At 45.8% G+C, this 19644-nt stretch overlaps 7 protein-coding genes across 7 annotated transcripts; 5 read left to right on the forward strand and 2 right to left on the reverse strand.

Moving 5' to 3' along the window:
- Positions 1–541: 541 nt before the first annotated feature.
- N7495_008499 (allantoinase alX) lies at positions 542–2131 on the forward strand (the record flags this gene model as incomplete). Its single annotated transcript, XM_057211150.1, has 2 exons — positions 542–1039; positions 1103–2131. 2 exons carry the CDS (start codon positions 542–544, stop codon positions 2129–2131), a joined length of 1527 nt encoding a protein of 508 aa, XP_057060693.1.
- Positions 2132–2403: 272 nt separating this feature from the next.
- On the reverse strand, positions 2404–3547 carry N7495_008500 (TMEM199/VMA12 family protein; the record flags this gene model as incomplete). Its single annotated transcript, XM_057211151.1, has 2 exons — positions 2404–3006; positions 3119–3547. The coding sequence occupies 2 exons, from the start codon at positions 3545–3547 to the stop codon at positions 2404–2406; spliced, it is 1032 nt and encodes a 343-aa protein (XP_057060694.1).
- Positions 3546–4414, forward strand: N7495_008501 (tubulin-binding prefolding complex subunit PAC10; the record flags this gene model as incomplete). The annotated part of the gene is made up of 4 exons (XM_057211152.1): positions 3546–3568; positions 3707–3947; positions 4029–4262; positions 4319–4414. 4 exons carry the CDS (start codon positions 3546–3548, stop codon positions 4412–4414), a joined length of 594 nt encoding a protein of 197 aa, XP_057060695.1.
- Positions 4415–4910: 496 nt separating this feature from the next.
- N7495_008502 (uncharacterized protein) lies at positions 4911–7846 on the forward strand (the record flags this gene model as incomplete). The annotated part of the gene is made up of 5 exons (XM_057211153.1): positions 4911–4923; positions 5453–5890; positions 6429–6627; positions 6716–7157; positions 7214–7846. 5 exons carry the CDS (start codon positions 4911–4913, stop codon positions 7844–7846), a joined length of 1725 nt encoding a protein of 574 aa, XP_057060696.1.
- A 4600-nt stretch (positions 7847–12446) lies between these two features.
- Positions 12447–17107, reverse strand: grc3 (uncharacterized protein; the record flags this gene model as incomplete). Its single annotated transcript, XM_057211154.1, has 7 exons — positions 12447–13015; positions 13074–14041; positions 14099–14179; positions 14494–16073; positions 16138–16449; positions 16500–17011; positions 17071–17107. The coding sequence occupies 7 exons, from the start codon at positions 17105–17107 to the stop codon at positions 12447–12449; spliced, it is 4059 nt and encodes a 1352-aa protein (XP_057060697.1).
- Positions 17108–17421: 314 nt separating this feature from the next.
- Positions 17422–17646, forward strand: N7495_008504 (uncharacterized protein; the record flags this gene model as incomplete). The annotated part of the gene is made up of 1 exon (XM_057211155.1): positions 17422–17646. The coding sequence occupies one exon, from the start codon at positions 17422–17424 to the stop codon at positions 17644–17646; it is 225 nt and encodes a 74-aa protein (XP_057060698.1).
- Positions 17647–17662: 16 nt separating this feature from the next.
- On the forward strand, positions 17663–18436 carry N7495_008505 (DNA-directed RNA polymerase I subunit RPA34; the record flags this gene model as incomplete). Its single annotated transcript, XM_057211156.1, has 1 exon — positions 17663–18436. One exon carries the CDS (start codon positions 17663–17665, stop codon positions 18434–18436), a length of 774 nt encoding a protein of 257 aa, XP_057060699.1.
- Between the last annotated feature and the right edge of the window lie 1208 nt (positions 18437–19644).

The raw sequence follows: 19644 nt of genomic DNA on the forward strand, positions 1-19644 counted from the left end.
TATCGGAGATTTCCGATAAGCAGACTATCACTCCCGATCTTTACCTACGAAATCTCTTCCTTTGCCAACCATAGTTCATATCCGTCTTCATTATCGAGTAGATCTTTGCCAACAATGGGTTTGCAATTCCAGGGCCAGAGCCCTCAGTGGCTCGGCTCCCAAGCAGTGAGACTGTTCGTCCCTAGGTACGGGACATCGTCTAGGTGGAACCCGAACTCAGTGGATATCGTGGGCCCCTAAATCGGAGGAGCCCTTCCCACGGGGTGAATTCGAGTGGCTTAGGTATTTATATACCAGTGAGCCCCCCTTATCTCTAACCCCTGTCTTTTCTGAAGATAAGCCTCATGTATAGTCCTATTGGTTGTCTATAGCCTTATCTTTGGTTCCATTCTGTCAGTTATTCTTTAATTGCAGCCATATTTGCACCCCGCATCATTTCTTTTATCTTGCCGCCACTATCGACTAGTCTACCGTTCATTTCAATCACTACTGGTGTCTGATAATCAGATCGAAGATCAATCGTCAATCATCGCTGTGAGCTATGACAAGAACGCATACCATCAACGTTGCTGTGGTGGCTTCGTCCCGTGCTGTGATATCGGGTCGTTTGACTGCAGCTACTATTGTGATCTCGCTCGATACTGGTAAGGTCACTGCTGTTTTTGACTCTGTAATACCAGCCAAAGACTTCCCTGCTGAGGTTTCTTATACCGACTACTCGCCTCATGTCCTCTTACCTGGGTTGGTCGATGCTCATGTTCACTTGAATGAGCCTGGCCGTACTGAATGGGAAGGCTTCTACACTGGCACCCAGGCTGCTGCCTTTGGCGGTGTTACCACTGTCGTCGATATGCCTCTTAATGCTATCCCACCTACTACCACTGTGGCTGGTTTGAAAGAGAAGATCAAGGCTGCCCACGGTAAGTGCTGGGTGGATGTTGGCTTCTACGGTGGCATCATTCCCGGCAATGCCGCTGAATTGAAGGGTCTTGTCAAAGAGGGTGTCCGTGGCTTCAAGGGCTTCCTGATTGATAGTGGTGTAAGTGATGAATAAGCATGGTATCTATTACAATCTTCATCAAATACTAATCAATACTTATAGGTGGAAGAGTTCCCTGCTGTGACTGCTGATGATATTCAGAAAGTTATGATCGAACTGGCAGACGAGCCCACAACGCTCATGTTCCATGCCGAGATGGTTCCACCCATCACCGCTTCTGTTGGTGATGAGGTTCAGAAGTCAGAAGCCCCGGCTGCACCTGCCGGTCCTCTAGAGTCCTACTCAACTTTCTTGGCCTCTCGACCATCAGAGTTTGAGATTTGTGCCATAGAGTGTATCATCTCCATGGCCCGTCTAGCCCCAAATCTTCCTTTGCACGTGGTCCACCTCTCAGCCATGGAGGCTATCCCAGTCCTGCGGGAAGCCCGTACCCGCGGTGTCAAAATCACTGCTGAAACCTGCTTCCATTATCTGTCCTTGGCTGCAGAGGAGGTACGTGACGGTGACACTCGACACAAGTGTTGTCCACCCATTCGGTCGCAGCTGAACCAGGATGGCTTGTGGGATGAGCTGGAGAAGTATGGCACAGATGGAGTAATCAAGACAGTCGTATCAGACCACTCTCCCTGCACTCCAGATCTGAAGATGCTACCTGCTCATGTCCCCGGCCACGCCGAGGCTAGCAAAACTCTTGCCGATGAGGAGACAGGCAACTTCTTCTCCGCCTGGGGTGGCATCTCATCCGTCGGTCTGGGCCTTCCAATTCTATGGACCGAGCTCAGTCGCCGTAAAGGCCTTATTTCCTCAAAGGACGAGAAGACCAGCGAAGCCCTGGAAGACATTGTTCAGCTGTGCTGTGTAAACACTGCCGCCCAGGTCGGCCTTCAGTCGAGCAAGGGTGACCTTCTTGTGGGCTTTGATGCTGACATTTGTGTCTTCGACGATAATGCCGAGTGGACCGTTGAGCCTAGCACAATGCTCTTCCGTAATAAGTGCTCTCCTTACCAGGGCCGCACTCTGCGCGGTATGGTCCGCGAGACTTGGCTGCGTGGTGAGCGCATCTTCAGCCGTGAGAAGAGCTTCGGCGGCAAGAAGCCGACTGGCAAGCTCCTTCTCGAGAAAAGGGTCTGATTTTATCTATCTTTCTCTTCGTCTAGGACGGTTGACTCTTTTTTTTTCTCTTCTTTTTCCTTTTTTCATCTCCTTCCCTCTGCATCTCGTTCTCGGTCTGTCGTGACGAGCATTAATGACTGAACTGCGTTTACCCCCTAGAGTAATGACACCATATAGCTACAGGCATAGCGATGAATATACCAATATCAACCGAAATGGGGGAGTATCATTAATAAATGTAAATACTGTTACAAACATCTTAATATTTTCACTCTAGATATCTAGAATCATTAGATATCCTTCAAATCTTTCTGCTTCTCCCACTTCTTTTTGACTCTCCTCCGAGCACCCCCATTAGCACCCTTTCCCCAGATCTCTTCCTTATTGGAAGTATTCACAGCATCAACACTATCATCATCATCCCCCACAGTCCCAATAAGCTCCTTCCGCTCCTTGAGTTTCCTTTCCTTAACCTTAGCCCGCACTGTCTTCCCAAGATAAGCTGCATACAAAAACGACTCCGCAACCGCAACGGACAGTGCAGCAAAGAATGCAATCAACACGCGCACCGCATCAGACGCTCCCTCAGCAGGCTGGAATTCAAACGGGTCCTCCACCCGCGGCCCTGTCCACGAAGTGAAGATTGTAGCCAACATAGAAGGTAATGTAAACTTTGTCAGAGCCCAATACACGCTTAGTCCAGTGATAATCACAGAAAGGAAGATATTTAAAACAAGGGATGGGGTAAGTGTGTCTTCTGTGAAAAGAGCGGCTTCGGCGTAGGGGTCTGCGTAGTCGGGTGCTTCTGTGTAGGTTGGATTCATTAGGCGTTGGTATTCTGCTTGTTCGGCTTTGGCTTGGAGGCGGGCTTTCGAAGCGAGGTATTCGGGGCTCTGTTTTACATTAGTTCCTCTCCTGTAGATAAAAAACAATAACGCCTTTAGATGTATGATGTGGTATCTGTCTAAAGGGCGATTATGGGAATCTGGGTTCATCGCGACATACAGGTTCCGGCTTTTTGGGTGGCGGTGGAACATAGACCGTGGTGCCATGAAGAAGGAAGCTGAGGATAGTAGGCTTGGGTGCATAGTTGAGCTCAATTGCGGCATTAATCTTGCCGCCAGGTTGCAAATGCTTTGCGAGACTGAGGAGCTGCTTATGTGTTATCGGGTCTTGTAGCTTCAACGAGGGGGGCAGATCAAGCTTTTCACGGCTTAATTCCGATACAGCCGTGTACGCTGTAAGAATGCGATCTGTTGTGACGAGCTGAACCATCCTAGCAAGGTGTGGATGGGGCAACGTTTGCGGTTGAAATGAGGCTGTTGATGGAGGAGTTAGCTCGGCGGAGATAAACGAGCGGAAGAGAAAGTCGCCCGAGTTGAAGCTCTCCCCACTTGCGCTTGTGTTTCTGTCACTCACAACTCCCGCAACCATGGCAGACTCTAAATCAAAGGCGTAAGTTCCTCAATTCCAATTCAAATTGACATTTTATCTTTCTATGTCCGCTTGCACACGGCCATTTCTCTTCTTAGCTTATGGTTGATGGTGGTGCTCCCCTCTTTTTAAAACTCCAACTAAACCCCTCCATAACAGACCGATAACAACACAAAGCAACCCGCGCGGAATTCCTGTTGCTCCCTTTATCGATAATGTCAGCGACTATGTCTCTTCCCGCGCGGAGGTCGAGCCTACCCTCCGCAATTTCCAGGAGATGATCTCCAAGTACCAGTTCATGGAAGTGAACACTCAACGCCGCGGCCAGGGACTAGCGGAGAAGATCCCAGATATCAAAAAGACACTGGAGATGGTGTTGTTTTTGACACTGCGCAAGGAGGTGCGTTGTTTCTTGGATATGCGAGAGTTATATAGATTTTGACTTAGAGACACGATAACTGACTTGTTCGTGAATATCTAGTCCAACCCGGATTCTGACCTCCAAACTAACTTTGAACTCAATGATACCCTCTATGCTCGTGCGTCTATCTCTCCTGCCGATACTGAGGAAGTCTACCTCTGGCTTGGCGCGAATGTCATGTTGGCATACCCATTGAACGAGGCTGAGACTATGCTGTCGGATAAGTTGTCTGCGGCTGAATCGAGTCTTGCTCATTGTGAAGAGGACCTGGAGTTCTTGCGCGAGCAGATCACTGTAGGTCTTGTTTAACCCCTGGCGATTTCGTTTTTACTAATGAGGTTCTTCTATAGACTCTAGAGGTTGCTACAGCACGTGTTTATAATTGGGATGTCGTGCAACGGCGCAAAGAGAAGGCCGATGGCAAAATTGATGAAGAGAAGAAATAGATCGGTTAGAGGGTAGGGATTGATTATCGGAGTTTCAAAACAAAATGACATACCCATCTGGTCCAGTTACCATATCCCGTCCTCATTACAATATTCCCCGGATGATAAGATAACTTCCAAGATTCTACAGTTCCAAAGTTTCCAAGGCTGCCTAGAGACGAAATGAGTGTACCGATGGAGCCTTGGACTAGGTAGCTTTACGTACCGTATTTCTTCAACGAGCGTGATTCGAGAGAAAGATTCAAGATAAAGACAAGAGGATCCCCAAGAATACAACTGACACGGTGCTAGCTACATACGTGTATAGATAGGGTTGACGTGCCCCTTATACGGATTTGGCCTTTCACATAGCTTTCAATATAGGTCTCAGTAGATTGATCTCTGCCATTTCGTCATTTTCATACATATGTCATAGCTCACGCTCACAGCTGCTATGAATTTCGGACCATCTTATCTCTTGCTTTTGACGTTATTTGGTGAAGCTTTTCACTAGTACATGGTTGGCCAAGGTTTTCTTCTGGCATTTCTAGTACCCGTTTATTTAATTGAATCATTTGTTCTTTGAACCCCTACAGCCCTTAGACCCTTTGGACCCCTAACAGAATTGATCACACACATGATGCTGAGATCCATTCAGCACTGGCCAGGGGGAATCCCCATTTGCATCCAACCACACCCAGAACCAGATTTATCTCTGGATGAGATCAAAGAGGAAGTCAGGTGCTGGCTACTATTGTACAGGTATGTCTTTATAGCACTCGTTCATTTTTTTTTTTTTTCGAACAACCACGCTTTCAGCGCTAATTTGCAGCCAGGAAAATTGGGTGTCTGCCGCAAACGCAGGTGTTTCCTCCGATGCGGAATATGAGCTAAAGCACCGGCGGCAACTGGTGGAAAAGTGGGCTTCGGCTACACAGGAATTTCGTGATGTGAATTCAACTCGGTCAAATCCGTCAAATCTCCGAAGTCCCTTGAACTAAATATTTTCTTTCCCCCTCATTCAGGCATACCAATCGCGTGCGCCTGTAGGTCTTCCAGACACAGAGGGGCCAAAATCGAATGCACCCATTGAAGGCCTTCGGTACCCAGCCGAAGCATTGAAACGTATCTATGACACTCTTCAGCCAGAACGTTCCCACGGCCTTATTTGTCTTGCCCCTGTTGACGAGGCCCATCCTGAAAATCGGGCACGACTGGTGAAATTCGCCATCCTGTCGTATAACTATGATATCGAGACTGGGCACATTTTAGGCGATAACTATATTCCATATGAGGCTATCCTCAACCCAGCAACCACGACCGATCCTTCGGTAGAGGATTATCTGCCCTGGCGAGATCTTGAGACTGCAAGCTTCCTATCCATTTATCTCACACATACTGGTACTGTACTCTATCTCGGTAATGAAGGCCCGTATATATTGGTTGATATCGGTATATATATTGGTCATCTTGAGTATCTAGGGACTGTACAACATGGTGGATATCAATAGGTAGTTATTTTGAACTCTCTGTTCTTAACGAGTAAGAGAACTTAGATCCTGAACCAAGAGAAATAATAATCTTGGAGACCGACGTTTACATATATATGCAAACAACACCAACCAGATTTTGATATCATAATGTTTCACGCTCTACTTGATTAATTCGCGTATTACAGCTGCGTCAGCCTCGCTTACCTCGCCAAGCTTTTCTATTGGCGAGCAACACCTTATCACGACTACAACAACATTGAACCTGCCATTTTTGCATAGGGTTAAGATTTTTACTCCACAGAAATTCATCAATTCATCTCCACTTCAGCCTTCCTGGCTTAATTTCGGCGAGTTTTTCTGCAGAATAAGCACCGGGAGGCCTTTTCGTATTAGAAATCATGCTTGAGCTAGTTCTTTTTTGCTTGAATAGATAATTTATCCCGGTACTCGGCTTCTATCACTGAGGTGTCTGAGAAGTGTTACCAATAATGACACCATTAGTTAAGGATATAAGTTCCGGTCCATATGCTGATGACTCTCAGAAGTCATCACTGATACAGAAAGTCGTGAAGATTGCCTACACCTGCTACATTTCGTCAACAGTGTTCAGGGCTTATTTCCGTTGTCTAAGAGAGCTGCTCCCGAGAAAGAACCTGCAACCATGACATTAAAAGTTGAAGAAAAGGGTGAGGAAACGGATCACAGTCCTCGGGATGGAGGGTTGAAAGGATGGGTACAAGTGTTAGGGGGATTCTTGGTATTTTTCAACTCTTGGTACGTCTACCTCTATTGCAAATAAATGTTCGATCTAATAAGTCTACTATCACAGGGGTATCACTAGCACATTCGGCGCCTACCAAGACTTCTACAAGCAAGTCCTTTTGAGTGATCTGGACAGCTCCAAAATCGCCTGGATCGGCACATTTCAAGGCTTTCTCCTTGTTTCAGGGAGCATTATAAGTGGTCCTATCTATGATAGAGGACATTTCCAGACGCTGCTTACAGTGGGCAGCTTCCTCATCGTCTTTGGACTGATGATGTCAAGCCTTGCAACAAAGTACTGGCAGATATTCCTCTCTCAGGGACTGTGCGTTGGCCTAGGAGGTGGGTGCATCTTTGCACCCAGCGTAGCAGTTGTGTCATCCTACTTCACTACCAAGCGTTCCTTTACCATCGGTGTCATGGCGGCCGGAGGAAGTGTCGAAAGCACCATATATCCTATTGTCTTCCGAAAACTTCAGCCACAGATCGGATATGAATGGACTACCCGCGTGATTAGATTCATGGCCTTGGGTCTTCTGTCTGTTAGCCTGGCGATAATGCGCAGTCAATCTTCAACCCCAAAAAAGCTCGTGCGCTGCTCGATACCAAAGCCTTTCGCAACACACCGTATGTCGTATTCTCATTTGGGTTGTTTCTGGTCTTCGTCGGCCTTTACATACCCATTTTCGATGAAGTTTTGTCTGCTCAGATGGGTGCACACTTGGATACTGATCTATCATTCTACCTGCTTTCTGTCCTTAACGCGGCTTCTACATTTGGCCGGGTGATTCCCGGATTTTTAGCTGACAGATATGGAAACTTGGAAACTATCATTGTTCTGACGATTATTTCTGCCGTTTTTGCCTACGCTTGGACTGGAATATCCTCATTGGGAGGGTTTGTTTGTTTCAGCATTATATATGGCTTCACTTCTGGCGCTGCTGCATCTCTACAGGCCAGCATGGTGGCATCGCTGGTTACTGATCCACGTTCTATTGGTACATGGCTGGGAATGACTCTCTTTCTTGCCGGAATTGGAATGCTCATTGGTACACTGATCGCCGGTGCTCTAATGGGAGAGGGAAGAAATTATTTGCTGGACCCATACATTTTCTCTGGAAGCTTCACAGGTGCTGGCGGTCTACTGTTCATTGTGACTTGGTTATTAAGATCAAGAGAAAAGAAAATTGTACAGTAGGCTCTTCTTCAAAAGCTGGATACAGGAGTGTGTATTTATATAAGTTAGTTGCCCTAATATCTCGCTAAGTGGGATCTTGCATTATAGACTAATCAACATGATCCAAGATTCCGTCTGTTATACTATTGCTGTTTAAACCCCTATACCAGAAGATGGAATTGTTCGCATCTCAGTATGTAGCGATGTATCACTTCCACTATTGTTATCAAGGCCACTCCATTCAATGTGGGAGATACGCTGTTGTCTTTTCATCCATGTGGAATTATAGGCCCTGTCCAAAAATGGCCTCGGTACGACGAGTGTGGATCCTGGATCTTCAGGTGAAGCAATGATCCTTTTCACGGATCCAGCCACCCATCTATAGATAAAAGGTAAATTCGCACAGAAAACCCCGCCAAGTGGTTCATAGAGCGAAAGAAGCCCCAATGGAACACCATTCCCTATTTGAGAGTCAATCATAAAAGGAATACCGGGGATAAGCAAATAGACGTACAGGTAAAATCGGATGAATCTTGACTAACAATAACTGTCAACTTAGCAATGCTAATAGCGCAAGTCCTGTGAAATTGATTTTTTTTAGCAAGTTACGAAAGAACTTTTGTCTCTTGAATAGAAAAAAACATACAGCAGCCCTATCGAAAAGATAGCAGCTAGTTCTAACCTCTTCCTCTGCGTCATATGCAGTCCGAAGATAGTTGGAATTGGAAGCAAAAATACCCACATATCAGTTAGAATATTTATAGCGCAGGTCGAATATGAGAAAGCAGCTGTATTTATACAGGAGCCGTTAAATTCCGCGTTCCAAAATTCGGAAATGGGTATGCAAAAAAGCCACAGGACAATTTCCATTGCACACATCCATGATAAGATGAAGACAGCACTCCCGATGATGATGTAACGGAAAGTGACAATGCTGAAAATTCGGTAGTATAGGGAAAGGATAGCAAGCTTGGTACTTGCTATAGCGAAGTTGTAGAAGTGCATGAAGACCAAGTCACCCTATTTTTCCGGTTTAATCAGCTCAGATTTGTCGTAGTAAACGAGAAGCTTGGCTTATCTCCTTACTATTCGGACATTTTTGAGGTCTAATGCAGATATGTCTGCTTCATGCTTGCCGAATCCCAAGGGCCCTATAGCCTCCAGTGTTAAATTGATGTGTAAAATTTCCCTTATTATAGTATTGCGAGTCTGGGTATTGATGAAACGTACCCATGACAATTGCAATGATGCATAGACTTATAGTCATAGCCTGTGGGAACAACATATAAGTCCTGGTTACACACATTATGTGGGTACTGCTAAAGTACCATCTATCAAATACTGACCGTCGCAATCACTATGACATAGTCGTCAAAAGCCATACTATTTCGAAACGATGGCTGAAGCTTGACGAAAAGCCTCAGCCCCGTGAATAGCATAAGGAACGGTATAGGGACCGCAGAGCAGACGACTAAAGCGGTGACTTTTGACTCATTTGGATTGATTTGGCTCATAATTATTGGACTTGGCTATAGCCACGAGCCCTGTGCAGGAATATTCTTCTATAATAAGTTGAAAAGTCTATGAGAGGAATCAAGGGATGCTTCCTAGTATAAGGACTCCGCAGCCACGTGCCCCTCACCGGACTATTTTTATAACAAGGACTCCCTCCCATCTGAATCAAGGGATGCTTTCCTGTAAGGCCTCCAAACAAAGTCAGCTCATATTCAATTCCATAATTAGGAAATGCATGTTGAATGTAATCCGTATGAGTCATTATGGTGTAGAATGGATGAGTCTAACTAATCAAATGGTGATCACTTGGCGGGGTTAACACCTTGCATAAGCCTGTTCAGCTTTTGGCCTATGGAATGGAGATGGTAGCCTTTTCTTATACTATCTACAATGAAGACATACCAGAAAAAATCAAATTTCTTCAGCTACGTCATGATGTCAGCTCGATCGGTACATACTTTGTGCTTGATCTCAGCCCATCGTTGAGCAAGTTGCTGGGATCTTGGTTCTTGCCATGTCAACTATTGATCTAAATATTAACAGAAATAGCGCGCTAGTCCTCTTGACTTTTCATGGCCAAACCAAAAATAAATTGTAATTTTGACAAGATCATTCAATGTTCCAATGTTACTTACTGCATAGTAGCAGCGCGATATAGATATATACTGCTTTAAGTATACTCAACTGACTATTCTGCCACCTGTCTTACGATTCGAGATGTTCGATTTTCATCGAGTCAGCTCAACCATTGGTAGTCGCCATCGGTAATAGCCATCAGTAATGAAAAGTGATTACCTAGGTATGATGAAGGATCCTGGTTATGCAGACTAAGGGAATTTTACAGCAGACAATGAGAGTCTTTGTCGAGACCAATAAGGGGCGTTCGGACGGATGATCTGAACGTTGCTATTGGCTTTGGTGTCAGAAAAAGTGGAGATCATAAACTATTCAGTTGATCCAACGAGATAGAAACACCTTTTACAACTTCATTAGACGCAATAATAGTAGACGTGTTAAAAGACTAGTGATGTCATTAATTCCGACAGAATTCGATGGCTTTTGCATAGCTATTTCATATATCCATATTTTTTGATAGTTTTTCTTAAGGAGTAATTGTTTGAATATCGATCATAGTGATTGAATCCAATTATTTCATGTCTTTATTCATCATGCTTATCCAAGGACCCTAATTATTCAAAGGTCATGCCCTTTGAATTCTCTCCACCGATAGACAAAGAGTAGCACCGAAAGCTCTCACTACTACCGAACTCGTCTAGAATAACTAGCCTTGCTTGAAGATCTGACCCTCTCTTAGTCTGGTATTAAACGTCAACTCCTTTCTGTTAGCTTCTCAGCAGACTTTTCAGGACAGGAAAAAATATTATTTGTGGGGCTCTTTACTATACTAGTATTTTGATATCCAAGTTCAGCATCATCTCCTATTACTTGACAACACTTAGAGATATGGGTGATGAATGAATTGACAGGAGTTGTAACCATGGTATTGGAGTATGTCTTCCTGCTTGTCAAAAGAAAGATCTAAACATTAAAGAAAATCTAGTTCGCGTTGTTGATAAATGGCTTTACAAAGAAAATACGACCACGGACCATGGGTTACATTTAAGAAATCTTGAAGCCATAGAGATCTAGAAAGCCCTACGAGGAGGCGATCAAAAATAGAACAAATTTCTAGACATGATAGTTCCTCTCCTTTCACGCATTCTTTCATTTTGATCTTCACGGCATCTCATTTTCTTTCAGTCACTTAGATTCCTTTGATATTTTGACCTTTTTTCTTTCAGTTTTCACGACTTGCAATGTTCTAAGTCTTTAGACTACGTAAAGAAAAATTACTTAAGAGTTCTGTAGTTAACCTCATTCCTAAAGACATTCATCACCTTCTTTAAGGCGTCTCTGTTCTCTTTACTACATACACTTCAAAGCAAACACCGGAAATCTCCAGCAAAACCTCCATCATGGGGAAAGTCTTGGGGAAAAGAAAGCCAAAGAATGATGGCAACAGACCAAATAAGAGGAAGACGACAGAACAGAATAGACGCCAAGTTACGATGCTTGAACCAAACGTTGATATAGTGGCTGAGCCGGCTGTTTCAATTGAATTAGGAGAATTGCCTACAGCTATGGATGAAGTTCGCCTAAAATAGTGATACAAAGTGGGTAATGCAAACCCTACAAACCAGGCCAAATCAGGCTAACTAGGCCCAATCGAGCCTAAACCACCACCCATTTGACATGTAGTGTCAAAGACCCGATTCCATTTACAGTTAGTCTTTTAGTCAGCATTGGAATCCCACCATGGGATTCCTACCATAGTTACACACATACACTTTTTCATACGTATACTGCACTCTCATTTGCCCACTAGAATCCACTATTCCTTTGGTAGTCAGACCTCCATTTGACATCAGGTGATGATCAGGTGACGGTCAGTGATGGCGGTCGCATGCTTATATAACGGTCACTGACTTGCTCTTGGCGTTCGTGGCGTGCTCAGCTCTACTCAGTGAGCAAAAAGCGGCAAGCACTGAGCACTAACGCGGAAGGGGAAAGCCAAGAACTGGGAAAGAAAATCATCTACATAGGTATTGTATAATCTCAGATCCCGAGTCATAGAGGATGTCGCTATCTTAATATGTTCTCCAGCTTCCAAGGTTCTTATTTTTTATTTTTTATTTTCTTCCAAGCTCCCGAATTTATTGAATTCCGAGGTCGTTGGTTGTAGCACCAAGGCCTTTGTGCTCTTATTAGTGAGGCAACTTCTAAGGTTGTTGTTCCTCTCGATGATACAATGGAGTCAGTCTGTCAACTTCCTAACCTTGAAACATTGGAACCTTGGAAGGTTAGGGCGTTAGGGCGTTAGGGCTTCAATTTCCTTCAAACAACTAATGGATAAATCGTGTAAATAATCCAACTACTTTGGAACTCTCTGGTCTTGTTTTGAATCTAATAAAAATTGAAACGAGCTTGAACAAAAGTACATCTATTAGATGTTATGCATATAAATCATGAACGGCATTCGACAAATCTGAAGTATGTAGACGCTAGTAGTCTTTTTCTTTACTCTATAATCCACCAGTTTTTATATTTACTCCATCTCAATGGTACCAGGAGGCTTGCTGGTGTAGTCATAGCAAACACGGCAGACACCATCCACCTCGTTCACAATGCGGGTGGAAACCTTGGACAGGAACTCGTGGCTGAAGGGGTATGGGGTGGCAGTCATGAAGTCCTTGGTAGAGATGGCGCGGAGGAGGATGATGTTAGCGTAGACGCGCTTGTCTCCCATTACACCGACGGCCCGCGACGGGTCAAGAGCAGCGTAGGCCTGGCCGATTTCGTCGTAAAGACCGGCTTCGCGGATCATACCGATGAAAATGTGATCGGCCTTGCGGGCCATGTCGACCTTCTCCTTGGTAACCTCACCCAGAACGCGGATAGCGAGACCGGGGCCGGGGAAGGGGTGGCGGCCGACAAGCTCGGCGGAAATATTCATCTGGCGACCGAGCTCACGGACTTCATCCTTGAACAGCTCACGCAGAGGCTCGATGAGCTTCAGACCGTGACCGGCCATGAGGCGCTCAGCGATACCACCGACGTTGTGGTGGGTCTTAATGGTCTGAGAGGGGCCCTTGAACGAGATACTCTCGATGACATCTAAGAAAATAGGCATTAGTTTGGACGGAGTTTCAGATGTATTGATAGGAAGACTGACCAGGGTAGAGGGTGCCCTGCAAGAACCACTCGACCTTGCCGGCACTCTTGGCCTCGATCTTTCGGGCCTCCTCCTCGAATACATCGATGAACTTGCCACCGATGAACTTGCGCTTCTTCTCAGGGTCGTGTTCTCCCTTGAGACCAGCCAGGAATTCCTCACTAGCATCAACGACGGTCAGGTTGATACCCAGCTGCTCCTGGAGAACTTCCTTGACCTTGGCACACTCGTCGAGGCGCATGCAGCCGTTGTCAACAAGGACGGCGTGGAAACGGTCACCAATGGCCTCGGTCATGAGCTTGGCAGCCACAGTGGAGTCGACACCACCGCTGACGGCACCGAGAACCTGGCCAACAGGGCCAACAAGGTTGCGGATACGGGTGATCTCCTGTCCAATGAACTCGGACATAGACCATGTTTGCTTAGCACCGCAAATGCCGACAGCAAAGTTCTTCAGGAGCTGACCACCCTGAGGGGTGTGGGTCACTTCGGGGTGGAACTGAATACCGTAGACAGGCTCAGTCTTGTGGGCAATAGCAGCATACTCTGAGTTCTTGGTTGTGCCAATGGTGTGGAATCCTTCGGGCAGGTTGCACAGCTTATCACCGTGGGACATCCACACGGTGATGGCATCCTCAAGACCCTCAAAAAGCTTGTCAACATGACCACCGAAGCGAGAAGCGACCAGATCAGCATGGCCATACTCGCGGGCAGTACCGGCGATAACATTCTCGGCATGCAGACGGTAGGCAATCTCCTGAAGACCGTAGCAGATACCCAGAATTGGAACACCAAGATCGAAGAAGGCGGGATCGATGTGAGGAGCATCCTTCTCATAGACAGAGTAAGGACCACCGGAAAGAATGATACCCTTGGGCTTCCAGGTCAGATCGGCAAGCTTCTGGGTGCAAGGCAGCATCTCAGAGTAAACATTGATCTCACGGAGACGACGAGTGATGAGATGAGTGCTATAGAGAGATTAAATTAGTACGAATAAGATATGATATAAGTGTGAGGAAACATACTATTGAGAGCCATTGTCAAGCACCAGGATGGTGTCGAAAGAATTGTGGGGGATCACCTCGGTAGAAGCCATTTCGATGATGCTGCAGAGTCACAGACAGTCCAGTGTAGTTATTGAGGGGATAATTCGTGAGACAAGTCTGTGAAAACCCAACAAATTGGCCCCAATATGAAATGACTCAAGAGATTTTCTGAGATCCGCGATAAGAAAAAAAAAGAGATCGATTACCCTCACCGCCTAAGCCTTTGCATGTGGAGGGGTAGCTTATCTCAGCCTTATCTATTTACGACGTAGTTGCTACCCGCGACTAAATATTTATTCATATTATTAGAAGTCTGAGAGTGAAGTAGAATATTAATTTTAGAAAATGCTTAGCTAGGCAGTTAATTCGACTACCATTGGCTATCTGTTTCGCTATCACTAGCCGGATAGGCCTTCTTTCTCAACTTCCACAAGGAGGTTTCGCGCCGAGCAGCATTTTCACGCTGACGCTTGCTATTGTCTTCCACCACTGTCATCCAAGGCACATTGCTTACCCGGCGGATTCTCTCCCGCAATAGAGAGATAGTCAGGTTTTGCTGGTCTTCCTTGGCAGTGTCTTTCGACTTGTTGCCTGGAAGAAGAGATTTCTGATATTTTCTCTCAGCAGATCTTGCAGCATAATACTCTTCGCTGACGGCCCAATTAGGGCTGTCCAGTTGACCACGTACAAGGACGATTTCATGCCCCTGCTCGATGGCCTCACGTAGACGGGGAGACGATATAGGAGTAGATAGCTCAATTTTGTGAGTTGACACATTAACCGAGCGGACCAGAGCCAGACCTAGACAATTGGACGCCTTGGGATCCAATGGATTGCAGCTCCCAGATCCGGTGAAGAGGTATGGAAGGTCCTCTTTTGAGGTTCTAATGATGCCATCATTTGAGAAAGCAGTTGTGCCCTCACTAGCTTTGTCTAGGCCCATATGGGTATCCTCGTCTGCATCAAGGTCATTTTCATTGACCTCCGACTTGTCCGATGTCGAACTTGAGCCCATAATTGCTTTTCGCGATTCAATGGCTACTACACCAACAGTTGCACCTTCTAGAACTTCCCGTAGCATATCGGGGTTGATTTGTGATCCCATGACCATAATGCCCAGAATTCCTTGTTTCTCACCAGCATAGTCCACAGCAATTGGCCTGGTGCGGGACAGAGGTCTTCCTTGCCAGATTGGGTTGCTGAGGTCGGTTGGATGAGACTGGTGGAAGTAAGATTGTATTTGCATTGACCGTAATTGGCCGCTCGACCGACTAACAAAGTCGGTAGGTTGGGATGGTAGAATGGTCAGAGGAACTTGAACTTCATTTGCGGCAAGTCTCAAAGGCTCCACAACTTCTCCTGGTCCCTTTTCACTCATGTAAACGACGTCAGAAAGCCCAAGAGTCTTGATCAACCATGTTGCCACCTCCAATCCTTGTCCAAAGATCCAGCCAGGGTAGTTAATGATTAGTGGACACTGGGGGTATTGGGCTAGCATTGATCGGTACTGCTCCATCAGATCCATTACAGCCAGAGCATAGTGATCAGGGTCCTCCTTGGGTGAAGTGGCCCCAATATGATGCGCTCGTACAATGCGACCATCACGCGAGCCGTCCAAAGACGGATGAGTGAAAGGTGGGCCGAAGAATGGAGAGTGTAGGTGGGCGAGGTATACTTGGCCCATAGGGGCAAACTCAGGCTGCCCTGGATCTAGATCCAGGAAAGCAACACCATCAGTGTTGACATATCCGGTTTCAGTATCGGGTGCAGGGCTGAGAACATGATTCAATAGGTAGCGACCAAAGGTAGATTTCCCGGATGCCTTTGGACCACAAATTAGAACACGAAGTCGTCCCTGTCTCTGTGAGAGTGCCTTCATCGACGCACTCCATTTTTTGTCAAGATGGAGAGGTCTCAGGTGTCTTTTCAAGGAATCGTCTGCGGAAGTGTAAAGCTGGGATAATAATTAGTCTCCAAGCTATAAAATAAGTAAAGCAGATAATCTTTAGATAACTCACCAGAGAGAAGGTCCGCCGAGAATCTTCAAGCGAGCCTTTCAAGGAAATTTTATCCGCAGCCGTGATTTCGCCATTCCAAATTTTTTGATACAAGGGAGAGATGTCCTTGAGACGAGAGAGGCCGCTATTACACGACTTGATCTCTACTTCTGCCTCACCGTCGACGCCCGCAACACACTTTATGACAGGTAGGGAGTGAGTTGACGGGGCATGGACCCTGTACAACCTTGGTGAGGGGTGCAATTTAGCACCCATGACACTAACAACTCCTCTCTTAACCCAAAGATCATATTGACCTAGCAGTGTCAGATTCTACAATCAAATCAGTATCATTCAAACCAACTGGCTGCACGATGCCATACCATTTTCTCTCGGAGGCGGATACACAAGGTACTGCCATCGCCATGGACGAGATTACTCCTGTTTAATCGAATCTTGGACAGAGGGAAGTTTTGCATCTCTACTGGAGTTTCCGTGGGTGATTCATATCCATCAGCGTCACTGGAAACTGATGCGAGTTCATCTTCTGTCCTTCCATCGGGACCGTCAGCTGGAGTTTCCTCGAGTTCCTCCTCATCAGATTCCTCGTCAGACTCTGAGGTATCACTCTGCTGCTCCAATTGAGTAGAAGCGGATTTCTTGGGCCGCTCAGGTATTGCCTCCGAAGTCAATGGCACCTCCTGTTTATTGGATGATCTTGTACGGTGATTGACAGCCTCCGTGGCATTTGACTTCGCGGGCTTATCTCCTTCGAGGGATCGTCGTGGTCTTTTAAGAGGTGGCTCAGATACTGGCTCAACTTCTACCGCAACTTTCGACACAGCTTGCGACTGCTGCTGTCGGGCTTTGCGCGCCGCGATAGCGCTGACCGGGCCTAGATAGGAGAAATTAGTACGAAACTGAGCCCTTCATTCTGTAGAAAATTGGCCTTACCAGCGCCTTGTTGCTTCTCGGCCTTTCGCTTCATCATATTACTGAAGGAATATTAATTTAACATTCAGTCTTGATGGGAAGTCGATAATGTGCCGATAAGCAAAAATTTAAAAATTCAAGTGGTCCGTGCGCCTGCGGAGCAAAAAAAAAAAGAATCTCCAACGTCCCTTCAATTCCATACTTGCTGAATTGTGATATTCTGCAATTAGTCGACTAGTCAACTCTTCGTCTTGTTTCTGGCTACCAAGGATCTTCATTCCATTTGGGCTCCTGATTTTGCGAAGTCACGTCGCGCAATTAGCACGCCGCATCAACTACAATCGCCGTTCTAGCCTTTCCTACACAATCGACATGGCTGCCGCCTCTTCTTCCGGTAGTGATACTAGCTCAGTCCTCTCGAGTTCGCCTGAGCCAGACAACAAACAGAAGCAGACTTTGAAAGCAAGCTCGAAGGCCAAGGATGACGCTGAATCGTCAAGCTCTTCGGGCTCTAGCGATTCAGAAAGCGATTCAAGCTCCAGTGAGATGGACACATCAGAGGATGAAGCCGAGACTCGACCACGGGGCAAGAAGTAAGAGATCTCTCCAATCGATGGTTTCGACTCTGCGTGCATCAGTACTTATATATTGGATTTTAAGGATTCCCGTCGCACAGCCGTACAAGCCTCCATCAGGCTTTAAGTCTGGAAAGACACAGGCTCCACCATCCTCAAGCTCGTCTTCTATCCTCTCGAACCTAGATGGTAAACAAGTCATCCATATCACGGCTCCATCCTTCCTTCCGTTGTCCAAGGTTAAAGAAATCTCGATGTCTAAGATCCTGAAGGGTGAACCTATCATGTCGTTTGATGGAACGAGCTACGGAATCCCAGCCGACTCTTTCAATACAAAACACCCACAGGGCAAATCTCTGCTCATCTTTGATCAGAACACCCAGTCATACCACAGCCAAGCCGACCACATCCAATCCTACCACATTCAAGAATTGATTGGCCGACCTGATTCCAATAACGCTGCCGTGGAAGCGTTGCGAGACACAGTCAAGCCTCCCCGACCTCAACCGAAGAATTTGAAGATGCGCTTCCGACCTGTCGGCAGTCTCCCCGCCCCTCCAGAAACTCTTGGGTCTGACTCTGAGTCAGAATCAGAGCCCTCTTTCAAGGTCCCGGGTGGAAAAGAGGAACGGAAGCGGAAGCATCACCAAAGCGATGGTGACGCTGTTCACACGACTACTTTGCCCAGCAGGAAGAAGTCGAAGAAGCACACACAAGACAACGAAGCAGAGGATGAAAGTAGCAAGAAGAAATCGAAAACCTCACACAAAGACCGAGAGGAAAAGAAGCGGAAAAAGTCTTCCAAGGCATGATGTGGTGGTTCAATTAAAAGATATTTTTTGTTTTTCATGACATGCACAGCAACTTCAATGTATGAATTCATCACTCAATGTTTTTTTTTTTTTTTTTCTGAATTGGCTACCTACCTCCCTTAATAACCAATTATGCCTTGGAAATAAATGTTTGCTATAGTACAAAAAAGAGTAGGGAAACACCTGGAAGTGTTGAAACTAACCACTGCACTTAACCATTATCTCACTATCTACCTAGGTAACTGTATGTAGCAAATTTTCTTCCCTCAGTCGGGCTATCCTAAATCAGCTACCGCCGCTTTAATGAGGGCACTCAGAGTTAGACTCAGTGTGTAAGATGAGCACCCTCTAAATGGCCACCCCTAGTTTTACCTACTTTAGTAAGGATAACCCTCTATGCTTGGGCCAGAGTCTGCTATCTCCGAAGAGCTATTTGATCTTTTGAAGATCATGGTGGCTTTGAGGGGTGGAGATTACGTCTCTAAATAACGGGGGTGTCTTAAGGCGAGTTAGTGAGACCCGTAGTTGGGATGAGCTAAGACCCTGAGAAGAGTCAAAAGGCATCTATACTTATAAAATCGCTTATTCATAAACTCCCTAGGAGTTCAAAGGCCATCATCTGTGGCGATTTTGTTTCCCAACCATGCCTTCTTTTTGGGAACTAAATCTTCAACCTTTTTGTTGATATCTTCCCACTATAATTTGACACTAGAACCAATGTCAAATGATGAATTGGCTTTGGCCAATATACTGGAAAAAGAAAAAGAAAATTATATTTACTTATCCTGACAAATGTTATCATGAAAAAAGTGGAGCATACGCCTTGGAAGTTGGCGTACTACTTAACACACAACTCAATACGCTCGCATTATTCGCTCTATTATTTACGATTCGCGTTCAGCTTTTGATCATGCATTTGACCAATCTTCCCAACGAGATTTTAGAGGCGATCGTCCTACACACTCTACCAGAAGGCTTCGATGGGTTCAAAGTGACATGTAAGCATATCCATGCAGTTTGTACTCCATTTTTCAAGATGGAGTAACTTCACATTCAAAAAGTTGTTCACAAAATCAACCGATTGTGGGGCCGATTACTAGTAAAACGATTCGCCCACTCATTATCTTTAAAGGCAAAAACCTACAGACTCCATGGCTTTAAACCGACATCCTAGACTAGTTTTATACTACAGTAGAGAATGGCTAATT

Source organism: Penicillium taxi, assembly GCF_028828555.1.
Source record: "Penicillium taxi strain IBT 34144 chromosome Unknown utg000005l_segment0_segment0, whole genome shotgun sequence".
Classification (NCBI taxonomy): Eukaryota; Fungi; Ascomycota; class Eurotiomycetes; order Eurotiales; family Aspergillaceae; genus Penicillium; species Penicillium taxi.